Source organism: Pezoporus flaviventris, unplaced genomic scaffold (assembly GCF_033815535.1).
Source record: "Pezoporus flaviventris isolate CSIRO_AGI_PZ_B2104156 unplaced genomic scaffold, CSIRO_AGI_Pfla_v1 ptg000031l, whole genome shotgun sequence".
Classification (NCBI taxonomy): domain Eukaryota; kingdom Metazoa; phylum Chordata; class Aves; order Psittaciformes; family Psittacidae; genus Pezoporus; species Pezoporus flaviventris.
The window spans coordinates 24,265,077-24,286,564 of record NW_026892579.1 but is presented as its reverse complement, the minus strand read 5'-3'; the positions used below and the strand labels follow the sequence as shown (position 1 = coordinate 24,286,564).

General features: G+C 34.6%; 1 protein-coding gene across 24 annotated transcripts in view; it reads left to right on the top strand.

The window, feature by feature from the left end:
* Window positions 1-21,488, top strand: part of RIMS1 (regulating synaptic membrane exocytosis 1) — a 303,442-nt gene that overhangs the window by 202,614 nt on the left and 79,340 nt on the right. For 6 of the 24 annotated variants that reach the window (XM_061460499.1, XM_061460490.1, XM_061460489.1 and 3 more), the window contains exons 19-21: window positions 1,841-1,903; window positions 6,202-6,291; window positions 18,068-18,139. The exons of 3 other annotated variants lie outside the window; for them this stretch is intronic. In XM_061460499.1, the coding sequence (XP_061316483.1) occupies window positions 1,841-1,903; window positions 6,202-6,291; window positions 18,068-18,139 (225 nt within the window). Of the gene's footprint in view, window positions 1-1,840; window positions 1,904-5,214; window positions 5,290-5,626; window positions 5,741-6,201; window positions 6,292-11,708; window positions 11,793-15,541; window positions 15,620-18,067; window positions 18,140-21,488 lie in introns of all 24 variants that reach the window. 15 more of the 24 variants (XM_061460482.1, XM_061460480.1, XM_061460479.1 and 12 more) reach the window with 5 other exon arrangements.

Here is a 21,488-nt window from a genome sequence, read left to right as displayed (position 1 = left end):
ATGTATATATACGCATGTATGTATATATATAATTCTGTTATAAAAAGCTCTTTATTAGGAAATCTATCTAAGCAGTATACTTCACTCTGAATGTAGGATCATCATCCAATTTTCAAAGACATGGCCTTTTTCATTTTTTTAATTTTCTTTTATTCTGAAATAAAACCTGTTAATATGACTACTAAAACACTCACATTAGAAAACATTTGTTTTAGAATAATAGCTTTGGTATTAATGTCTCCAAACCAGACTTAAATTACCAGAAAATTGTGAATATCATCTTATATTGTTGTTTATCTACTGTGATGGATTATTTTGCTTTGGTTTTGCCTGTAAGATTTCATGGTGGATTTGCTATTTTATATCCATTTTCTGAATGAATTCTATATTACTTTTGCCATGGGCCAATTATAATAGATATACTTTGGCTTAGCAAAGATAGAGTAAATATTAACAAAGTAGCCTATGATTTAGTGTGGAATTCTCATCTACTTCACAATTCTTAAGAAAATGGTAACTTTTTTTCCTAAAATGCATGTTTATTTGTAATTTGGAAACTTGAATATTAGTATAAATTCTGTCAGTCCTCTGAGCTTATGAATGGGAATTTTCTTAGGAAAACAAAAAAAAAGAAGAAAGTTCAACTTAATACATTTTGTTGCATCAAAATCAGGCTAGTGGCTCCAGATGCAAAGTTAAATCTCGCGTGGGACTCACAAGCCCAGTTTTGGCTGCCCAGTATTTCAAGCTGCCTAGTTTTGAATTTTAGAGAAATATTACTTATACTGCATCAATTAAATGGGTCATTTTACAATTACATGAAGCACAAAACACCTTGAACAACTGCTGCTTTATATATTTTGTAATCTTTTCTCTCTTTGTCACCATAGTACTTCATATGATTCCCTGCTTCTTTTAAAATAGCATGTTTCCATGAAGTTTAGCTTTGATTTCTTCTTTATGATTATTAGGAGGTTTGGAGCTTGGTCTTCCTGAATGTGTTAAAGTGTGTAAAACTAGAGGATTCATTCAAGGGATATTTCATATCATAGTCATATTTACCATAGGCATAAATACGTATTAATTTTGCCATCTTGCTGACAGTAGTATGTGTTGGTTACAGTAAATGAAAAATAGAATAGATGATTGATTTTCCCAGTTGGAAAAATAAGAAACAAAACCTGACAGCTGATAAGCTTTTTTTTTTTTGTCTCTTTAGGATTTCATTACAAAATACTGTCAAGAGCTATGAGTCAGAACTTATATTTGGCCAAATTTAATTTTTCTAATGAATGTATATTTTTGCTTTTCCCAAAAGGGTTACTGATTGTCTTCCCATAAACCAATCTTCAGTAAGTTCAGTAAGCCCTTCCTGCTTTTTCATGTGTGTTGTTGTGGCTGAGGAAGAAAAATAAGCACACACAAAAACCCAAACCGCCCAAAAACCAAAACCAAACAGCAGCCCAATTCTTTTTTAATAAAGTATTTCTTCATTAATTAGTTGATAATAAAGGAGGTTATTAGAGAAATGTAGTTGTTTTATGGACTACTCTTGTCACGAAGAGCTCTGAAAAGGTACTTCTGAATTTTAGAAGGAGAAATCCCACAAAATTAGGGGCCATGCTAAAAGGAATTTATGGAAAACGTAGTTATTACAGGCATTTTTCATTCATACTCTTTGAGAAGTGCACCTGGGTTTGAACATTATCGGACTATCTATCTGGTTGGAAGCTTCTTGTTTCCTTTTTATGTTTTCATTTGCGCATCATTGGCATAACCCATGTCATCTAATGCTTCATAATTATATCTGTTTCACTCACCACCCATCCTGTCTGTGCAGTGAGCTTCTTATGCTGCCCAGAGCAAAACGAGGAAGAAGTGCAGAGTGCCTACATACCATCAGGTAAATACAGGAATTTGGTAATCATGAACACATCTGGTTAGTTGTCTGTGTGTGCCCAGCTTATTTTCTGTGGTGGTATTTAGTCTCAGTAAGAAAAGAACTTCTAGTACGTTGTGATTCCGGTGTCAGTTGTTCTTTTCTGTTTGTTTTAATTCAGATTGAGATGTGTATATATGTTTGTGAACTTCTGTAGAAAGGATTAAAGCAATTGAAGAAATTCTGATTTTGGAGTTGTATTTTGTGGTAGATTTTCTGTCTAGTCACAGAAGTCCTGATCTCCCTTTGCATGACAGCATTATAATTTCAAACACTTCTTTTTAGTTGTTTTTATGTTTTCTCTTATTTGCATTTTTATGTTTATATTATAGCCACGCACAAGCCAAAAATCTTTACTTGTTGCAACTAATCTCACGCTGATTTCCGTCACTTGTAGAGGAAAAAGCGCTAATTAATGAGGGTTTAATGGGAACTCCAGATTTGAGGCGTCTTGTATTACTTGGGTTTGCTTCTACAAATTGTGATATAAATTAGATCCAGCCATAAACTTTGTAGTTTGGACTCATGTACAGTCATCAGTAATCTCTTGGTGAAGAGTTTGGATCTCCCTGTCTCAACTCATGTGAAACTAAACAGGACTGAAATATCTTTATCTAACAAATCTGCCTCCACCCTCATCTCTTTTTTTTTTCCCATGTCTGTCAACCTTGTTAAAAATACATATCAGATTGTGTAGAAAATCTTCCATTTAGAATCAGTAAAAATGTAGGTTGTAGTTGAAGTAGTCAACCACTGAACTGCTTCAACCAAGTAGTTAACCATTTTTTTGTTCGGGACCTGGATGTTGCTAAGAGCTTTGTGTCAGTGCTGTGTGTTTAAAACTCAGACTTTTAAAACCATGTTGTCTAATGTACATACTCATTTATTTGGCACAGCATTTCCCCTGCAGAGGAGCTCTTTTAAATATGCCTTGGGTTGATTTAATTCTGTTAATTGCATTTGAAACAGCATCGAAGGCGGTGTGATAGAGTTCTGTTATAATGCACAGTAGTATAAAGGTAAAATAGTAATTACAAAAACTTCCCAAAAAATCTGTGCATCAGTGGAGCTGTTAAATTAAAATTTAAGTTTTTATTATCAGAAGAAAGGGTTTCATTCTCATACTTCAGGTAAAAAAGCTTTTCCCCCAATATTATAGGTTTTAAAAGTTAATAATTTCACACCCTGCTATTTTATGTCTGGTTATTGTCATAAAATAGCAATTTTTCCTGCCTCCTTCCTTTTCTTCTCCTGGCTTTTCCTGCCTCCTCCTGCCTTTTTCTTTCTGCTGCATCTTCTATAGCTTCACCCCCCTCCCTGGCTCCAGCTCTTTGCTTTTTTCTTTCCTCTTAAAGATTATAATTTTCATTAGAATTCTTCAATATACATTCTTAAATTCTCACTTTATTCACATAACACAGTAAATACTGTGTTATGAACTTTTGATGCACTTTGCCCAGCCACTAATAGATTTCCAGTAGTTTTAGAAGTCTTCTACCAGCCTGGCTAGTTAACCAGTTACCTTACTCTACTTATTGCTGTTATTTGTTTCTGATCAAGAACAGTAACAAATTAACCCCTTTAACAGAAATTATATACTATAAAAGAGCATGGTATCTTTAATAATGTACTGAAGGTGAATATAAGGGCAATAGTAGACAATGATTAGATATTTAAATTTAGCTCTCAGGCTTATGAACCCTGATACAAGTTTGAATAATACGCGGAAAATTGCCAGTATCCATCCTTGACTGAATAGTCACATAAACCCTTTTAACAAAAAATTATGTGTGTATTGGTTGTCAGCTTTTTTTCCTTTCTCATTTGTAGAGGCTTAAATTTTTTCACATTAGAGACATAAGGCTTTATCCTTGTTTCTAGACAGATTACTAAATGACTAGATAACTATTGAGACAGCTTCAGTTGGGTTTCATGTTAAATGAAAGCCATATTAGTATGAGATTGTGCAAGTTACAAAGTTAAGGTACATGGTTAGTTTAATACAACAGTTTAGTATAGTATTAGTCCTAGCTGTCTATCCTGTCCATCTGTATGCAATTATTGACTAACAGTAGAAATGGTGGAAGGACGTGTACCTATGCCATAAACCACGGGTTGTAGCATTCCATGTCTTAGGCCAAACCCACTTTGATTGGTAATACCTGCTAGTATGCCATTCCTTTATTCCAACTTTGCAACATCACCGTGACCTCTTCTAGAGATGGCAGCAGTGATGACTGCTAAACCTGTACAAGAGTCAAAGCTCCTCTGTTAAATCTGTCAGGGGTTTTACAAGCAGCAGGGTTTCCAGACAAAGAGCTGTTTCATCTGTCTAGACACATCGGGTTTGTACTGTGTATCTGTGATGCCTAGGTGCAAGCCTAACAGGAACTGGAATGTCGTATTAGGACAGCCTGTTCTCGAAGCTTTGAAATCCTCAAGGCTGCTGCCCCTTCTGCTAATAGCACCACAGCTAATAAAATAAGCTATTGCTTATTTTAACCTTTCAGTATTAAATGGCCATGATTCCCATTCAGCAGCCTCTGTCTGCCTTGAATCTCCCCCGTGTTCTTTGGGTAGAGCTCAATAAGGCAAACATTTCCTGTTCTAAAATCTCATGTAGTGTAAGTGGTAATGCTAGACAGTTGTCATGTAACATCTCAGAGTGCTGCTGTGCTGGCTCATGTAGTAGATCTCCTATGATTCTTAATTAGCTTATTATTAATAGCATTTAATTACTGCTAGATTTTGGAGCTTATATACCATTTCCAAAATATTTCCACATTCAAAAATGCCAGATATTAATACAACTACAATTAAGTTTGTGATACTATATATATCACCCTTTTAGCAAGATTTTAATGCTTAGCTACTGAAGAGGTTAAAATCTCTTCAGGTCTTAGTAAGAAAAATAAAGAGTAAGTTGATTATCAACCTAGTCCTTTACAACAGCTTGTATATTTTAATTAAAAATCTCTAGAAATGGAATTTAGGTTACTTTCATTACAAGGAAGACATCTGAGTTGTGCTAGTATTGTCATGACTTCACCGGCTATATTAACAAAAGAGTAAATACAAAAATTTGTTCCCTGGATAGCTGTCACAATAGTGAAGAAAAACATATGTTTGAAATCTACTCATACATTAAACATAGTAGGACATTATGCATTTATTTTATGTTCTGGTCAGTCTTGGATTACCATCACCTGTCTTTTTATTTCTGGCATGTTTTTATGTTGTTCTGTTTCCTTTTCTTTTCTACCGCACTCATGAAGTTATGCTAGGCACTATAAAACATTGCCACCCAAGATGCCTTTACTAGAAAATGGTTCTCATTGGAACCTATACAGGTAAGAAGTGTTTAGAGTCCCCTTTCAGTGGTTAGTCCCTTAAAAAGAAAAATTAAAAAGAAAAATGTTTTCCCTTCTTAAATAGAAAAATAGAAATATTTCATACATCTCTATAGCTGGGTAAGGGATATAATTCTAATAACTTCATATAACTGTTTAAATTAACCTCTACATTATAAATAAAACCCAATCCAAACCACTTTGTATTAGGTAGAGTTGTCTTCACTGTTAAAATTATATGTTGCATGTTTTTGTTACATTATTTTGTTTATGTATAAGATTTTATTTACATGTCAAATTTGTTTTCATTTTGTTCAAATAACTTTAATTTACAAAGCTCAACTCTTCCTGCATGTGCTAAGACCAAATCCGTGATTAGACAGGATATTTCACTCCTTCGTGATTGCCTTAATTCACGAATACTGAAATTTGGAGATGATCTGCTGGTTAGGTAAGAAACTGAGGATTGATGCCCCTTCCTGTTTGGTATCTAATATAAATTTGCAGAATAAATGAGCTTCACTGAAAAGCAATTTCACATAATATATAGTGTATCACATCCTTTTGTGTTGGCTTAATGTTTACTGCTGTTAATAAGGATTTATATTTATTGTTTGATAATTCTCATTCCGCTTTCTTACAAGTGGATGTTGTTCTGTCTCATTCAGTTTTAAACATTTCAACATTCTTGACAAAAGATTTCTAGCAGTCTTTTGTTTGCTTTTATTTTCTAAACAAAACTTTGCACCGTCATCCAGTCAGCTCTTTTATGTTTTCCTTAATTAAATCATTATGATTCTACATTTTCTGTAAAGGTAGCATTATTTTATGAGTTAATATCTAACATTGTATTCCTTTCTTTGTTTTCTTTTTCTTTCTCTTCTACCATTGGATGCAATGCACTGGCACTAGTGAACTACAGCCCTCCCTTGACAGGGCTAGGAGTGCTAGTACCAACTGCTTGAGACCAGATACTAGTTTGCATTCACCAGAACGAGAAAGGTATAAAATAAAAACTTATGAATTTATTGTCATCTGTGCTGGTGATTTTTATCAGTTTTGTTTTCCTTCATATAAGTACTCCACGTTCTTGTACATTCATATCTGTTTTGGTATTTGTGGGCATTTTTTCTCCTGTATTCATGTATGTCATGTAAGCTGTGTGTTGGAGTTTATAAATGCTTCTGGCTTCTTTCCTTGTTTTAGTTCAAGCTGATGTCACTGTTTACAAAAGTCCTCAGTATGCTGATAATAGCATTGCAGTGTTAAGTATTTTGCCAAACTACTACTTGGCTGTTGATCATCATCATTTGCTAAAAAGTATTGTTTGTTTCTTGCCTGTTCCATGGAATGCTAATAAGGCAGTGACATAATTCATAAATTATGACAAAATTCTCATCTTTCAAACCAGAACCGTAGTTTGCATAGTCATGTAATGTCTACAAAACAGCCAAACTTCATTGTGTTCTCAATCTAATCTGCTGCATCTGCTTTTGCAGTTACAAGGCATTTCACTGCATTAAGCTTTTTCACTCTGTGACATTATGTTAAGGCTCACCTAAGTCGTAAGAAGATAGGTTTCCAATTTGAATGAAGTGTTGTTGTGTTACATACATCATGCAGGCATTTTATGTTTGCTCTCTGAATTTTTAATATCACAATATGTTGGTTCAAATACACCAAATACTACTGGTGTATTTGGTGTATTTGGATTGTTCCACAACAGAATTTTTCATTACCATCTGATGAGTTTTTGGCTTAGAACTACACTATTTTAGAGTGCAATTTTTAGCTTCACTAAAGGCAATTATAGGCTTCCATTGAGTGGGAATATGGTGGAATTACAATATCATCTATGAAATGCATATTTAACTACAACAGCAAAGTTGTTTTTTCAGTCAACCCAGTCTTAAAACAATTGCGTCATTTTCATTATGGGAGGACCAATGAAGAAAGGCAATCAGACCATACTTTACCCTTTGAGATGAGGTTTTTTCTAAGATTCTTTTGAAATTTCCCTTTTTCCCTTTCCCTCCCCCCCATTTCCCACTGATCCTTGATTGGAACTTTACTTTGCTCAAATTGTGTCCTTGTTGCAGAGGAGTGACTAGTGTTCTGCTAAGAGATCTCAGATGGATCGATGCTTTTAAAAACTGAGTGAAGATAACACAGATAATATATATATAAAAAAAAGGGTATGATAGAAATAAGGCCACAATAAAATACATGATATCGTTCTAGAGTAGAAAGTAAAAAGAAAGATGAAAGTAGCATCGTATTAATTATAGAATCACAGAATCGTAGAACAGTTTGGTTTGAAAGGCACCTTAAATATCATCCAGTTCCAACCCCCCAGCCACAGGCAGGTATACCTTCCACTAGATTATGTTGCTCCAAGCCCTGTGCCACCTGAACTTGACCACTTCCAGGGATGTGGCATAATAACTAAGTGTACAGATATATACAGCTGTGTTCATCGATAAGCAGCTATCTAATATAATAATGTAGGGGCATGAACAGTATGTTTTGTACTTTTACTTCAAGATGCAACCCATCAAATTGAGTGTTCAATGAAGCAGTACCGGCAATTGTAAAAAATCTAGTTAAAATATGATACACAAAACCACACCTGTCACTGGTGTTATCTAGTTCTATTATGTCTTTACAAATCATGTACAGCAACCTCTGTCCAATAAATACTACACAGAATCTGCAGCATTTTTCATGAGCTCCTCGTAAAGAAAATGTTTAGTCTGTGTATATGGCCTCTGCGGCTACTAAAGGTGGTTTTGCCAGTAGTCTGTGGGCTTGATCCATAAAAATTGTCCATCACTATGAAACTTTGACTTCTTTGCTTTTTGAACTCCTAAATAGGTGCTTTTCTCTTGGGATCCTTCATGGGGGTGCAGAAAAGCTCTTTGGGAGAAATTAATATTCAAGTTCTCCATGATGGTTTTGTTGACAGCAGTAAGATCTGTGGGGTTCTGACAGAGAATTTAGGACATACATACCTCTTTTATTTCTGGTATAGATTTTGTTTTTCCAATACAGCCCAATTTTTGAAGGAAGATGTTATATGTAATGTATAAAACCCAGTAAGTTAATATTTTTTTTTTTCGGAGAAGCTAATTTTAGAAGATTTAATTCTCTGCTGTTGAGCATATCTGCTTACACTTTAACATGAGGTTAGTGGTGAGTTGCCTGTATTGATAGAGGAATCATAGTTTGAAGAATGAAGAATTAAGTTAAAGGTATGTAGAAAGCACTTTGCTTCTGTGCTGGACAACATGAGAAGAGGGGACTTAAAATGCAGTAAGACAGGTTCATCTTAAATGGTAGGAAAGTTTTATTTGAAAGCAAGTATAATGGAACACTGTAATATAAAATACAAAAAAGGTTGTCTTGACTACACTACTGGGAAGTATAAAGATATTAAGTAAACATCCATCAGATGTAGAGTTGGTCCTGCTTATAGCAGAAAAACATGGTATGGTTTCTCAGCCATGGAAAATTATTTCTACTTATTCCCCCCGATGTTTTGTATCAGAGAGTGTGAATTAGATTGTATTTGAGATCAAAAGTTAAAATGGTCTACTTGAGGTTTTTTGTTTGTTTGTTTGTTTTTTAACAAAATAGTATGGCTGTGTGTAACTGATGGATAGTAGAGCCGTATTTCTCTGTGTCAGTGATTTGTTGGAAATGGTTTCAATCCTTAAACTCTATACAACATCATGTCATGTCATTTAAAATGGTCATAGTAGTTACTGGTTTTTAAGATGCTGCTTTGACAGTAAAAGTCACGTTGGCCCATATATACCAGCAAAAAAATGACTTTCAGTGGTATATATGAATGTGGTATACAAGTCTTGTTAGTTGCACTAAAACAAATATGAAACAATAATAACAAAAAAGACATTCCTTTTCTTCTGCTATAAGCTTCATCATTTGAGCAAGAAAAGTTCCATATAACTTGACTGGCAAACTGACCTTGCCCTGGCACAGGCCTTCTAAAGATTTTTTTGGTAAATGGAATAGTTTGGTACAGAACTTAATCCTTCATATATTTCTCTATGGCACAGTATACACTAGGATACTCAGAAACATCCAGCCCCTACTAATACGTCTGTACATTTGCCCCTTGCCTGCCTCATCCTCCCGACACCCATTTATTCCAAACTGTTGTTTTCAAAATGTTTGTGGCATTGAAGGTCCTTTGGTGATCTGCAAGGCGTATGTTAGCTTATAACATAGTCATAAATGTCCTCTAATGCCATTGAAAATGTTTTTGCAGCTACTACTTCCTTTTGTATTATTTTATTTTTAGTTGTCCTTTTCACTCTGTTGGCTTTTTTTTCCCCCTTGTAATTTGGGTTCCATTTCTTTAAGAGAGAAATTGGTTTGCAATACCCAGCCTTCAGTCAGGAAAGCAAGAAGGCATGAGATTCAAGTGCAATATCTGAACTGATTCAGCAGTAGTTTCTCAGCATAACAGCATCTTCCCCAGACTGATTTAAGATTGCAACCAGTGGTAGTTACTTAATAATATATTATGTGGCTTTTATCTTCCTTCTAAGTTTATGTTCCAAACAATTATTGTGTGTATTATAAGTTAGCACAAGAGCAGTTGTATAGGTTGGTACTGCTTGTATACTTTGGTCCTGAGAGGTTGGTTAATAGAGATCTGAGCAAATCCTACAGCCTAGGGGTTAGTACATGTACAACCGGGTCAGCATATCTGACATATACAGCCCTGCGGCTGTGTTTGGTCTGTGGTGCTTCACTGCACTAGGCAGCAAAACATTTTGAAGATCTTCAGGATGATCGCTATCAGCTGGTCATTACCACCTAAACAAGGTACAAAGATGAACAGTTATCTGCTACTTACTCATAAATAGATAACAGAGAAGTTGGAGCAGTCACTTGGTCCAGTTAAGACCTATCCTGATTTCAGGTTGATTTTCCTAAGCTTTTTTAGTAAGTCTGAAGTACTAGGTTTTTCTATTGTATGCCATTAACAGTTGTGTTGAATATCACTTTTTACATTTAAAATAATGTACAGTATAAAATAACTGTTTGTATTAGTATGCAATGTGTTTCCAGTTCTTTCAACCAAGGAATAGGTTATTCCATGTTTGTCTGCGTTGTACTATGGCTCATGGTCATTCAGCATTCAATGGAAGAGAGCATGTTCTTGAAGTTCATACTGCATGACCTACTTAATTCTGTCAAATGATGTTCAATATTTGTAGGGGATATCAGCATATTAAGGGCTTTGACTGAGTGCATTGATGCATTAACATTTTCTTTATCTCTTGCTTTGGAGAGAAAAAAAACCAAAACTACTAACTTATTTGCTCTTGGAACTTTTGAAAGATCTGCCTTACTGCTCAAGTGGTGCTAACCTTGAAACCTTTGTTATTTGCATGTTCCATAAATCAAACCCTTTTCCATATTACATGGACTGGAAGAATGCCTCAGAAAGTGAAATACTGGATAGTCATGCAAAGTTTATGTAAACATTTTGCTATCCGTAAATTAATCAGTATATATTGATTTTTTAAGTTGTTGTACATATACTTGTACTATTACAACTACAAAACACCCCAACAAAATAGGCAACACTATAGGTATAGCATATATCATTCTAAATTAAATGAGCTTTTTCAATAAAAAGAAATCATGTAAGACACCAATTTTCATTCACAGTTAGGTCCTTTTTGTTCAATTTAATTATAGTAATCTGCTGACATGTACTGCAGTGATACAGAGAAATGAACAGAAGAGGAAGCTCATTACATACACTTTCAATATATACTTTTAAACTGAAAAAAATAAATTACCTTAGTACTTCTCCACAAATGCGTGTAGTCTGGTTGTAGCTGATTAGTTTACCTGTACTCTCATTGCATTCCAGAAAAGGGTCACTTTGTGCCTCAGAATTTTTCTCATAGTTCATGGACCTACATTTTTACTGAGAATGCATTTTTCAGTGCAGAGGGCTAGGAGACACAGGCTTAATAAAATACCAGCCAGTACCTGAGAGAGAATGACTAGCATATGGTCTTTGAGAAGCTTTTCTGGTTTGGAATTACAGTTTTCTGTTTGAATGACAGGCTTTTACATATTCTAGCATTTGAGAACATTTGAAAACTTAATGGCACACTCTATAAAAGGTTTTTATCAGTCTAAATTCTGCACCTTTGGGCATTCATTCTCTGTTTCAGTTGTAATGTTTCTGCAGTAAGCAGCCATAAGCATCCCCCATACTTGGGGATTAGAAAACTGCTAGGAAAAAAATAATTAAATAACACACTTTCATTACTTTTTGGGGTTTTTTTCCAGTCCCAAATCTCATTTATTTAATTTTATCACAAACTAAATATCCTATTTTTTTCCTGTTTTATTGAACGGGCAAACAGGGGTAGATGGTCCCCCTCCCTAGAGAGGAGACGACCTACTAGTCCCAGGATTCATATCCAGCATGCATCTCCGGAGGATGACAGGTACCAGTCAACTCCTCCCAGCTGAAAAATGATTTACTGCATCTTGCACTCGCAGAAGAGTATACTGAAATTTGAAAGTATGCATATAAGTAGAGAGAGACTTGCAAGCTCCAGAAGCCCAAAATAAAACAGCAGCTTAGATATCATCTCTGCGTTTTGTTAAACTGTTATAAAGCACCTGGGAATTACTGTCTTTCCAAGTTTTCTGTTTGCCTCAATGGTCACAAGCCATGAAATAAGGTGTCTAATACAAGAGAACATCATCCATGTTAATGTTCTTTAGTCTGCTTCTGTAAATGTTGGTGGTGGTCTCACTGTGGTGCTTTATAATACGTTCAATATTTGTTGTAGAGCCTATTCTTGTCTAGGTGTTTAATTTGATTCTTATTGGTTTATTTTCCTTTTTTTAATAAACTGTTCCTATGGGGGAAAACACCCACAAACTGTTATGTTGGAAATCTTGGTAACACTTGCTAGTTAATGTATATAAAAATTGGCACTGTTTGTAAATTCTGTCCAAATCAGGATGGTCTCCATGGGGAAGGTTTTTCTAACAAGGTAGGTTAAAAATATCAGGACTTCAAATCAGTTTTCAGGCTGAATACCATCAGAGATTATTAGAAGGACCTTTGTTTTTTTCTTGTCATGAAGATTCTACTCAAATCAGTTTTAGTATTTCATTGCTTTGGCAATAGTAATTTTTAGGGTTGTTTTTTTTTTGTTGTTTTGTTGTTTTTTGTTTGTTTTTGTTTTCCAGGTAGATCCATGTTTTTCTCTTAAATAGACATTATAATTTCTATTGAAATGCAATTCAAAATTTTCCCTTCAAATTCTTTGTGTTACAGTAAATGATACAGATGGCTCATGTAAATAATCCATACATGTGTAAACTCTTAGGAAGTTGCACTTAAAACTGCAAAGATGGATAAAACACAGTCACTATAGTATTAGTGCTTACCTTCTACTAATGTCTATCCACAGTACTTATATTTGTAATATACTGTAATATACTGTAATTTGTCTTGTTTTTTATTATATTTGTATTTATATTTGCTTGATATATTCCGCTAATGCAATGTGGGAAGCGTGCAGTTGTGTTTTAGATAGCATTTCTTATTTTTATCTGAGTAAGACAGCATTATAAATTATAAAATTTAATTTGTGAATCATTATTTCAGTATTGTCACCACTTACAGATCTTGCATATCTGGAAATTTTGCCAGCACATCCCTTTCGTGGGACAGCTAGTAATAGTTTAAAAATGTATTTTGTGTCTTTTAAGAATTTTTAAGTAATTTCACTTCCCAGTTTTTTATGTTGATAGACTAACTTCAGTGACTTCAGTGAATCAGACTTGATGAAATCTTGTCATTGCAGTGATTAGAATGAAATCATAATCGTATCATATATCAGTGAAATAAGATGTTCATCTAAACACTGCCACTCAATGCAGAATTGTAAGCTTTTTAATGGCACCTGAAGTTTTGTGGAGAAAGACTGAAATTTTCTAAAACCTGTTAGCAAATGTATTGCAGTAAAGAGTCTGTAAGATATAGAAACTATTATGGGAAAGATACTGAGTTAGAGAAAAAGAAGCCTAATTTTCTTAGTGAAATCAGTGTCTTCTTGTGCTTGAAGGTTTTGCAGGTAATTTGGTCACCAAACCCCAGTGATGCAGTCAGTGATGAATCTAGAATGATTTTAGGCTAACTTCAATCCCCATTACGGGTTGCAGCCTTCTAGTTCCAGGAAATTTCTCCCAGATTAAGAGAAGTTTGAAGGATGCTGGGCTTTTTACATTGTATGTCCAATACATTACAGAGTAATAGCCCACCTTGTCTGTAGAGGGAATCAAAGGTGCTTTACCTTTGTTTTCTACTCTTTGACTTTCATTCTGATTATTTCCTATAGCTTTGGCAGTTGGCTAACACCACTCAGTTCTACAATTTACAATTTTTTTATGATATGCTTGTATCAATTCGACAACTGATGCAATAGGTGTTGGAATGGGTGCCTGACGGATCAGCATTGGTAACTAACTACTGCTATCACTGCTTTTAAATAGTATATTCACAGATAAATTGACTTTGACATATGCCATCTTACTCTTCATATGAGTATATTCCAGATTTATCTTACAAATTGGCCCAAATTGGATACAGGGTGCAATCACAAAAATCTGTTTCCAAATACATTTCTTAAGTATATGACATGCACTTTTTTTTTTAATCTTGATCATTTAAATTCAGGTTTTGCAACATTGCATGTGTTTATAATAAGTAATAAACATAAATTTTAGTATAGGTCTTGGCAAGCTGCTTGTTGTTCTGGAATCTGTACATTTGCCATATCAGAAAATTGACTCCTTGATGTACCTTGAGAAGATGAAGACATGGAATATATATTATTTCAGTGTTAAGAATTAACAAGTATTTTGTTATTGTCATGGATTTCTTTCTTTAAGACATTTTAAAAATTAGGTTTTTATTTGAATTTTATAGCTTAATTGTTGGGAGGTTGGTTGGTTGGTTTGTTTTCTATATCAAAAATTAGAATTTTGCTCTCTCCAAAGCAAAAGACCTTATGGTAATGGGAAAGCTGTGAAATTGTGAGTTATAAATGATAAAAACAAGGAGAATGAAAATTGAGCATTTAATGGTAGGTGGAAATTTTACTTAGACTGTTCTTTTGGAGAAGTTTGCATTCAATTTCAGCATATAACCAAGACTAGATGGAATAAGCCTTTGAAAAAAAATATTCTCATATAGTTTCAGTTAGTGGAAGTGGCCTTTGGCTATTCTTTGCATGCATCTGTAAGGATGCTTGTCCAAGACTCATCTTGAAGCCAGCTGTAGAACAAACACCCTTCTGGTATGTTCATGAAGAGAACTCAAGATTTGCACTGCACTGCCAGCATCAGACTGATTTGGCCTGGATGATGCTTTCCCATCTTTCCAGCAACACTCTGTGACTTGATCAGGAAGGCAGTTTTGCAAAACAAGGATTGAAGTTCTAGGAATCAGTGTGAGGAGCTACTAAACCTTCAGGCTAGTTGTGACCTCCAGCTCACATACCATGTAGATCTAGCCTTTCTGAAATCTTCAGGAAAACTTAGGAAGTATCAAACATTATATTCCTGATGGCTTTAAGGCTACATAAATGAACAAACCTACTGCGAAACACCAAGCTGAGTCAGTTATTCTGATTTGCTTTTGAATATTTCATAATGATTAGTGGTGTAGACCAGCTGGCAATAGAATATGATGTCTTCATCAAAATGTATGAAATTACGAAATTGTATTTTCAGGAGAATTTCACAAAATAGTGACAAAATATGCATTTTTCAGATTCCCAAGGGAAGATGTTCTGTATAGGTTTATATATTAATCTGATTAATAATATTCCAGATTAATTCTCTGGAAGGATAACAGCAACTATTAAGCCACGGTGCTGCCATTCAGCATGTAGAGTATAAAGATTTTCTAAAACATTGTTGTGGCTTTCATTCTTTATTTTATTGCATCTTAGATCGTTGATATTATGTCTAAAAAATTTAACATTTTATTGAAGTATATGGATTAATTCAGCGGAAGGGGAAATGACAAATATAGCCTTTCTCAGCAGATAGTGCTTTAATGCTTTTGGTTTATATATTTGACTGCATGTCTCCATCTTCACTGCATGTGACCATCTCTCTGTTTCTGCTCATTCTATCCAAATTCACATCCATGTTTCCAAATTTTGTGAAGAACAAGGACGTTGGAGTCTTTCATTCCAAAACAGGACAGTGTAGACCACCTAAGTGCTAAACCTGGAGCAGCACAGAGGTATCCTTATTTACTCAAATCATAGTTTCAAGTAAATGAGGTATTGGTTATAGTATATTCTTCATATGCTCTGCATAATACTTTCCCACATTTTTTTTTCTCTTTTTATGTATAAGTACGTATACGCATGTATTGTTCATAGGTAATATTTAATCCCCTACAAAGTACATTTAAGAGATAAATTTGAGTATGACATGAGTGTTCTAATCCCTAGTGCACTCTTCATACATCATACATTGTATAGGGGCATGAAAAGATGCCTACCTGTAAATATGTACATGCCAATGCCCACTGTGTGCTCAAGCTAAGCTAGGACTGTGAGTGCTTTAGCAGCCTGTTGAGCTATACTGAATTGTGTACAGCCTCCTCTCAGGAAGAGGAAGGAAATAGAAAGGAAATTGTGATTATAAGCATGTTTCTAATGTGTGCTGCTCACAAGGACAGCACAGAGAGCAGAGAAGTAAGTATATTCTCACTAGTGCTTTGTCACTTTTCATAGGAAAGCATTTCCTACTGTCACCTTTTCCATCCTACACAGAATCATAAAATGGTTTGGGTTGGAAGGAACCTTAAAGATCATTTAGTTCCAACCTCCTGCCATGGGGACTTGCTACTTGACCAGAGTGCTCAAAGCTCCATCCAACCTGGCCTTAGGTGACTACTAAAAAGCGTAGCCACTATGTGATCTTTTCCTCCATTGCACATACCATAGTCTAAGCAAGTGACATAAGGAGTAAGGTGAAAGTAAGCCCTATAACCGACCAAACAGAAAATTAAGAGGGTGCTGCATTCAGGGGATCTAACCATAACTTTAAATACTTTGCCAATCTTAGGTTTTGAGTAAAGCTGCAGCATTTGTTATGTGTTTCCCTGTGGAAAAAGAAAAAAATTTAAAAATGATGAGCATCTACAAAAAAATTAGTTTGGGGACAAAGAGGATTTTATTTTTAATCTGAGATAACTTTTTTTTTTTGGGGGGGGGAGTAAGAAAAATAAATTATTTTAAAACCCAGAAAGCATCAGGTGATGACCTCTGCTCATGGAAAAGCATTTTGTATTTTGCTGCAGTATTATCTTGTTGTGGAGCATACTGCATCACAATATAATGCTTATCAAATATTGCAGTGTGTACAAATCATGAAAATCCACTGTAATTGTATTATTTGGGTATAATTTGGTGTTGCAGGTGTTCAGCTTTCTTCCAGTTCAGACACAGGATTACTCTTTACAACCACAAAGGTTTAAAAGCTATCTATCTATCTATCTATCTATCTATCTATCTATCTATCTATCTATCTATCTATCTATCTATCTATCATTTGTATCTATTTGTTGTCCCAAAGTAATTATTTTTAGCTTAATATGTGACATTCATTATATCATGGAAAGTTCCTATACATGTTTCTTGCACCAGTGTGAGATGCAAGTAAGGGTTTGTCAACATTTCTGGTCTATCAATGAATAATAGTAACTCCCTGGTTTTGAGCACTCTTGAAATACTTTATGCACTTTTTATTCCAAGAAAATAATATATATTGATTTTTATCAGAGGTTTAAAATTGTAAATCCTAATTTGTAACTGCTCACATTAATATGGATAGTAAAGACAATTTTGGAAAGCACAAGACTTGCAGAGCTTTTTATACTGTATTTATAGTCCTCAGTCATAATGGTGAAATATGCTTTATCTTTGTTCTTACATTTATTGAATCATATTACTGTTCATTGTTCTTATTTACTATCAATGTAAATGCTTAGATTTTCAGGACTAACTAGTGCCTCACTATCCAAATGTCAAATTAATTCTATAAAAGATACACGTGGGAGAAGAATGAAGGAAAGAAGTAAACTTCTAATTTATACTGACTAGAATAAACAGTTTGTTTAAACTGTTTCTAAAAGAACTCTGACAAGTTTTAATACAATGAGATTTTTGGAAAGCTGGGTTTTTATTAAACAGTGATGTCATTATTTAGATTTGATATGGTGCAGTATTTGTTTTGGTTTTGAAATTGAGATTTAAAAGCAATTTTTAAATTTTATGTTTGAATAGTATTTTCTGGTCTGTCCTTCAACATTTTTTTTTCTCTGCTGTCTACTCTGCACTTGTTTTTCATGCTGTTAAGAGAGGACTAAAAGGCCTATGAGGGGGTTTCTAATCAAATACAGACTGGGAAGTGGCAACTAACTGCAGGTTCAGCCAGGATTAATGTTATTTCCCCTGTTTTGTTACCTCATAACTTTCACACTATTAGCCTCAGTCAAACCTAATTAGTTCAATGTTTCTTAAGCCTCCACTTCAACAGCCTGTTCATGACAATAGTTGTCATTTTTTCATCTGTCAACCATTTCTGTTATTAACTTTAATAATGCATTAGTGAATAATCTTCATATTTCTGTATTCTTTTTCTTCTTTGTTTATTTCTCTTCTGGCATGTCATTTCACAGGCAGTCCAGAAAAGTGGAAAGATATAGCAGCCAAAAACAAACTAGGAAAGTCTCCGCAACTGAAACAGAAAGGTAGGATTGCTGATCGATGAGTAAACATCTCTTATAATGAATCTGTTTCCAGTTTTTGGAATATGCCTCCAATATGACTTTTAAAGTAGAATGCCTGTTGCAAAAGCTACATTGTTGTAATTTACAGTATTACTTACTTTGCATCTATATTATTATCTCTGCTTGCTATGTTGCATGCATACAGAATTTTTTCTGGCCTTCTCCGTCATTACAGATGAACTCAGTGCTAAAAAATAGCAATTAATCTGTTTTATGAGCCAAAATCTGAGACCCATTGCCACTACCTTGATCTCTGTAAGATGAAATTTGGAAATTTACAGTGTATTTCATTAGTATGGGACTAAACATTTTCTGTTCTTTACCTCTGAGCTTTATTCAAATAAGTCTTACCTCTTTTACAATAACTTTGAGTGTAAATAAAAATATATTAAGATTATAATTCAAGATTTCTCTGATCAAATTAATTTCACTTCATAATACAAAATTTTTAGTTACACATTTAAATACTTACAGAGTTAATATAAACACTGTGACTTTAACCTTTGTATTCATCGAATTTTCCTGTATTCGTATTATCCTTGTAGCTTTTAGCTTTGATGCTGCAGTAGTATAAGGTTATGTATTCAAAGTCTTAAGAAAAAGAGAAAAAAATAAATATATATACTAAATCCTAAGTACATCTAGTTAAGTTTTTAAGGTTGAAATAAAAGCAGTGAGGAGGGATGAGATCCTGCCTTTGTCAGAAACAGATTTCTGATATCTTGTTTAGCAGAGGAGGAATGTACATCACTTTATATTGTGAGGGTTGAAAAACTTCCATAAACAGCACGCACACATTTTTATGTTCAATGAGAATGCGCATTATGTAGCAAAACATCAGAGCTTTTATTTTACTGTGTTCTTAATCCAAAAGCAATGGTTGCATTTTTCTTGGTTTTGATGATTCTGTCATCACAATAGCCCAGCTGCTTTTTCAGTTTAGACCAGAGAAATCACCTAAATGATGGCTGAAATCCTTGCTGTGTTTAAACCAGGGAGAGTCTTGCCATTGAGATCACTGAAGCCATTTTTTCTCTGTTTTTTGTTTGGTTTTTTGTTTGTTTTTTCTAACTTCTGAAGAGTAAGAGGAGCCTCTGGGACTGTGGTCCAAGGGTCTCACAGTTTTTGATAACCATTCAGCAGCGAACCCAGAGCAACAAGACCATAGGGGAAACCTGAGTTGTGCCTTTTGGTTTTACATCCCCAAAGCACATGGTGTAGGTTTCTGTTTCCATAAATGTTTCACTGCTGTTAGATGTGAGGCACATGTCTAAATAAGTCTGAGTTCTGTAGTTTAGTATTTCATCATAGATGCAGTGCTGTACTAGTGCCAGATAGTTTTGGTAATTGGATAGGCAATTAATTTTCCTGTCAAATGGCAAATATAACTCCAGACTATTTCTTCATCAAATACCCATTTCTTTCTTAGATTTGATCTTTATTTTGTCACATGTTATGATACATAGAGTCTTTACTTACTTCATTTTACATCGGACACTGTACAAGGGGTGTGCTGGATTGGCAATTCTCTTTTATTCTTAGTTTTTCTTTATAGTTCCATAAGCGATAGCATGTTTTATTTAGGATGTGCCACTCAGGCATCAGTGTGAAGAGAAAGAATTTGAGTTTTCTTCTCTGCAAGCAGAACTGGAACCTCCAGAATTCCCCTGTAGACTCTTGCCAGTTGAATTAATCGGTTTGCCGCTTGAGTGTTACCTTCCTCTGTAAGGAGCCAGGAGATGAGATATACATGTATGTGTTTGTTGCAGTTTCATTGCAGACCAAGTATCATTTCTCTCCCAAATTCCTCTTATCTCCATACTTCTTATCTCACTTAAGTCTCGTTTCCTCAGTTGTACACTAGCTTTTGTCTCACATACTTGTTCCTTTTTGTCTCATCCTTCTGATCACCCATTTGCAGACTTCTTCCTTTCAACAACGGTTCTTTCTCCTAGGCCAGCAAGTCTTTAGTTCCATTGTAGTTTTTCTCCAGTTTCCTCTTGGTTCTGTTTTCATTTGCACCCCAAGTAGCATATTTGTCTCAGTGTAATCCAGCTAGTATACATCTTAAGCCTGGTTTGCCTTCCTTTTAGTTAAGCAGATCCTCTATCATTATCTCATGGAGAGGGACAGGTCTGTGAAAAGGGTATTATTGAAAGAGCAAGAGGTTTCTGAGTCTCAGAAAAATGTCCATTTTGTAATGGCAGGAAAAACTCTCCTAGTGCTCTCAGATAAATTCTAGGATATTTAGCCTCTTAAATGAGAAAAATCAGAGCTGAGAACATGACACTGTTAGATTGGTGCGTTCATTCATAGAAAAAGCAAGCGAGCACCTTATGGCACATAGCTGGATCCATATTTACCTTATGGATGTTACGATGTTTAAACATCTGATAAAACCCATACTTAAAAGCTGGTTGTATGCAATAGCTGGCGTGGATTACTTTTACAATCAGCATGGAGAAAGAGGAATTTCAGAAGCAGGGGAATCAGTTTCTGCAAGAACATTACAGTTACCACCAAGGCAAGCCAGGCGTTAAGCTAGGTAAGTGTTAAGGTTTAAGAGAAAGAAGATGGCGAGGGCAACAGCACCTTGGTTTTGTTGCATTGTGACTGCACTTTAACATAAACTGTTACTGATGAAATGGCTTTGAAACTGAACCTGTTTATTATCCTTGGTAGGTACACACATATTCTCTCTTATATACTTTTTTTTTTTTAGGATGACTTTTCAATGTATGATAGTCATAGCATCTAGACAGTCCCTTGATTACTTTGAGTGTATCTCGTGGGAAAGCAGTGCTGGGTGTGTGAAGAAAGACTCCATAAGTCTGCAAAAATTAAAACAAGCAAACAAAACCACAGTGAAATATCATGTGAAATTGAAATTTCTGAAATAACAGGAGTTGTAGTAGTAGCATTTACAAAATACTTCACTGTTAGAATACTTTGTCACTCTTCAAACTTGAAATGTTTCAGGTTATCATATACTTGCAGTGTATACAATTATTAAACTACTAATAATTATGATTAATTATACTAACACAATCATTTTACTGCATATTTTAATTACATTTTCATTAGAATTAGAGCTGTATTTATGTTTTAGGACTTACAGCAGAAAGATACAAAAATAGATCCCTTATTTCAAACTCAAGGGAATTACATATGTGCTTGCATATTGTCCTTTTGTTGGACAATTAACTGAAATCCAGTTAATATTTTTCACAAAGATAAAAGGTATGTTTCAGATACAGAAATGCTGTGTGGTAAATATTCATAGCCCACTCTGTGTTAGTACTTATGTCAT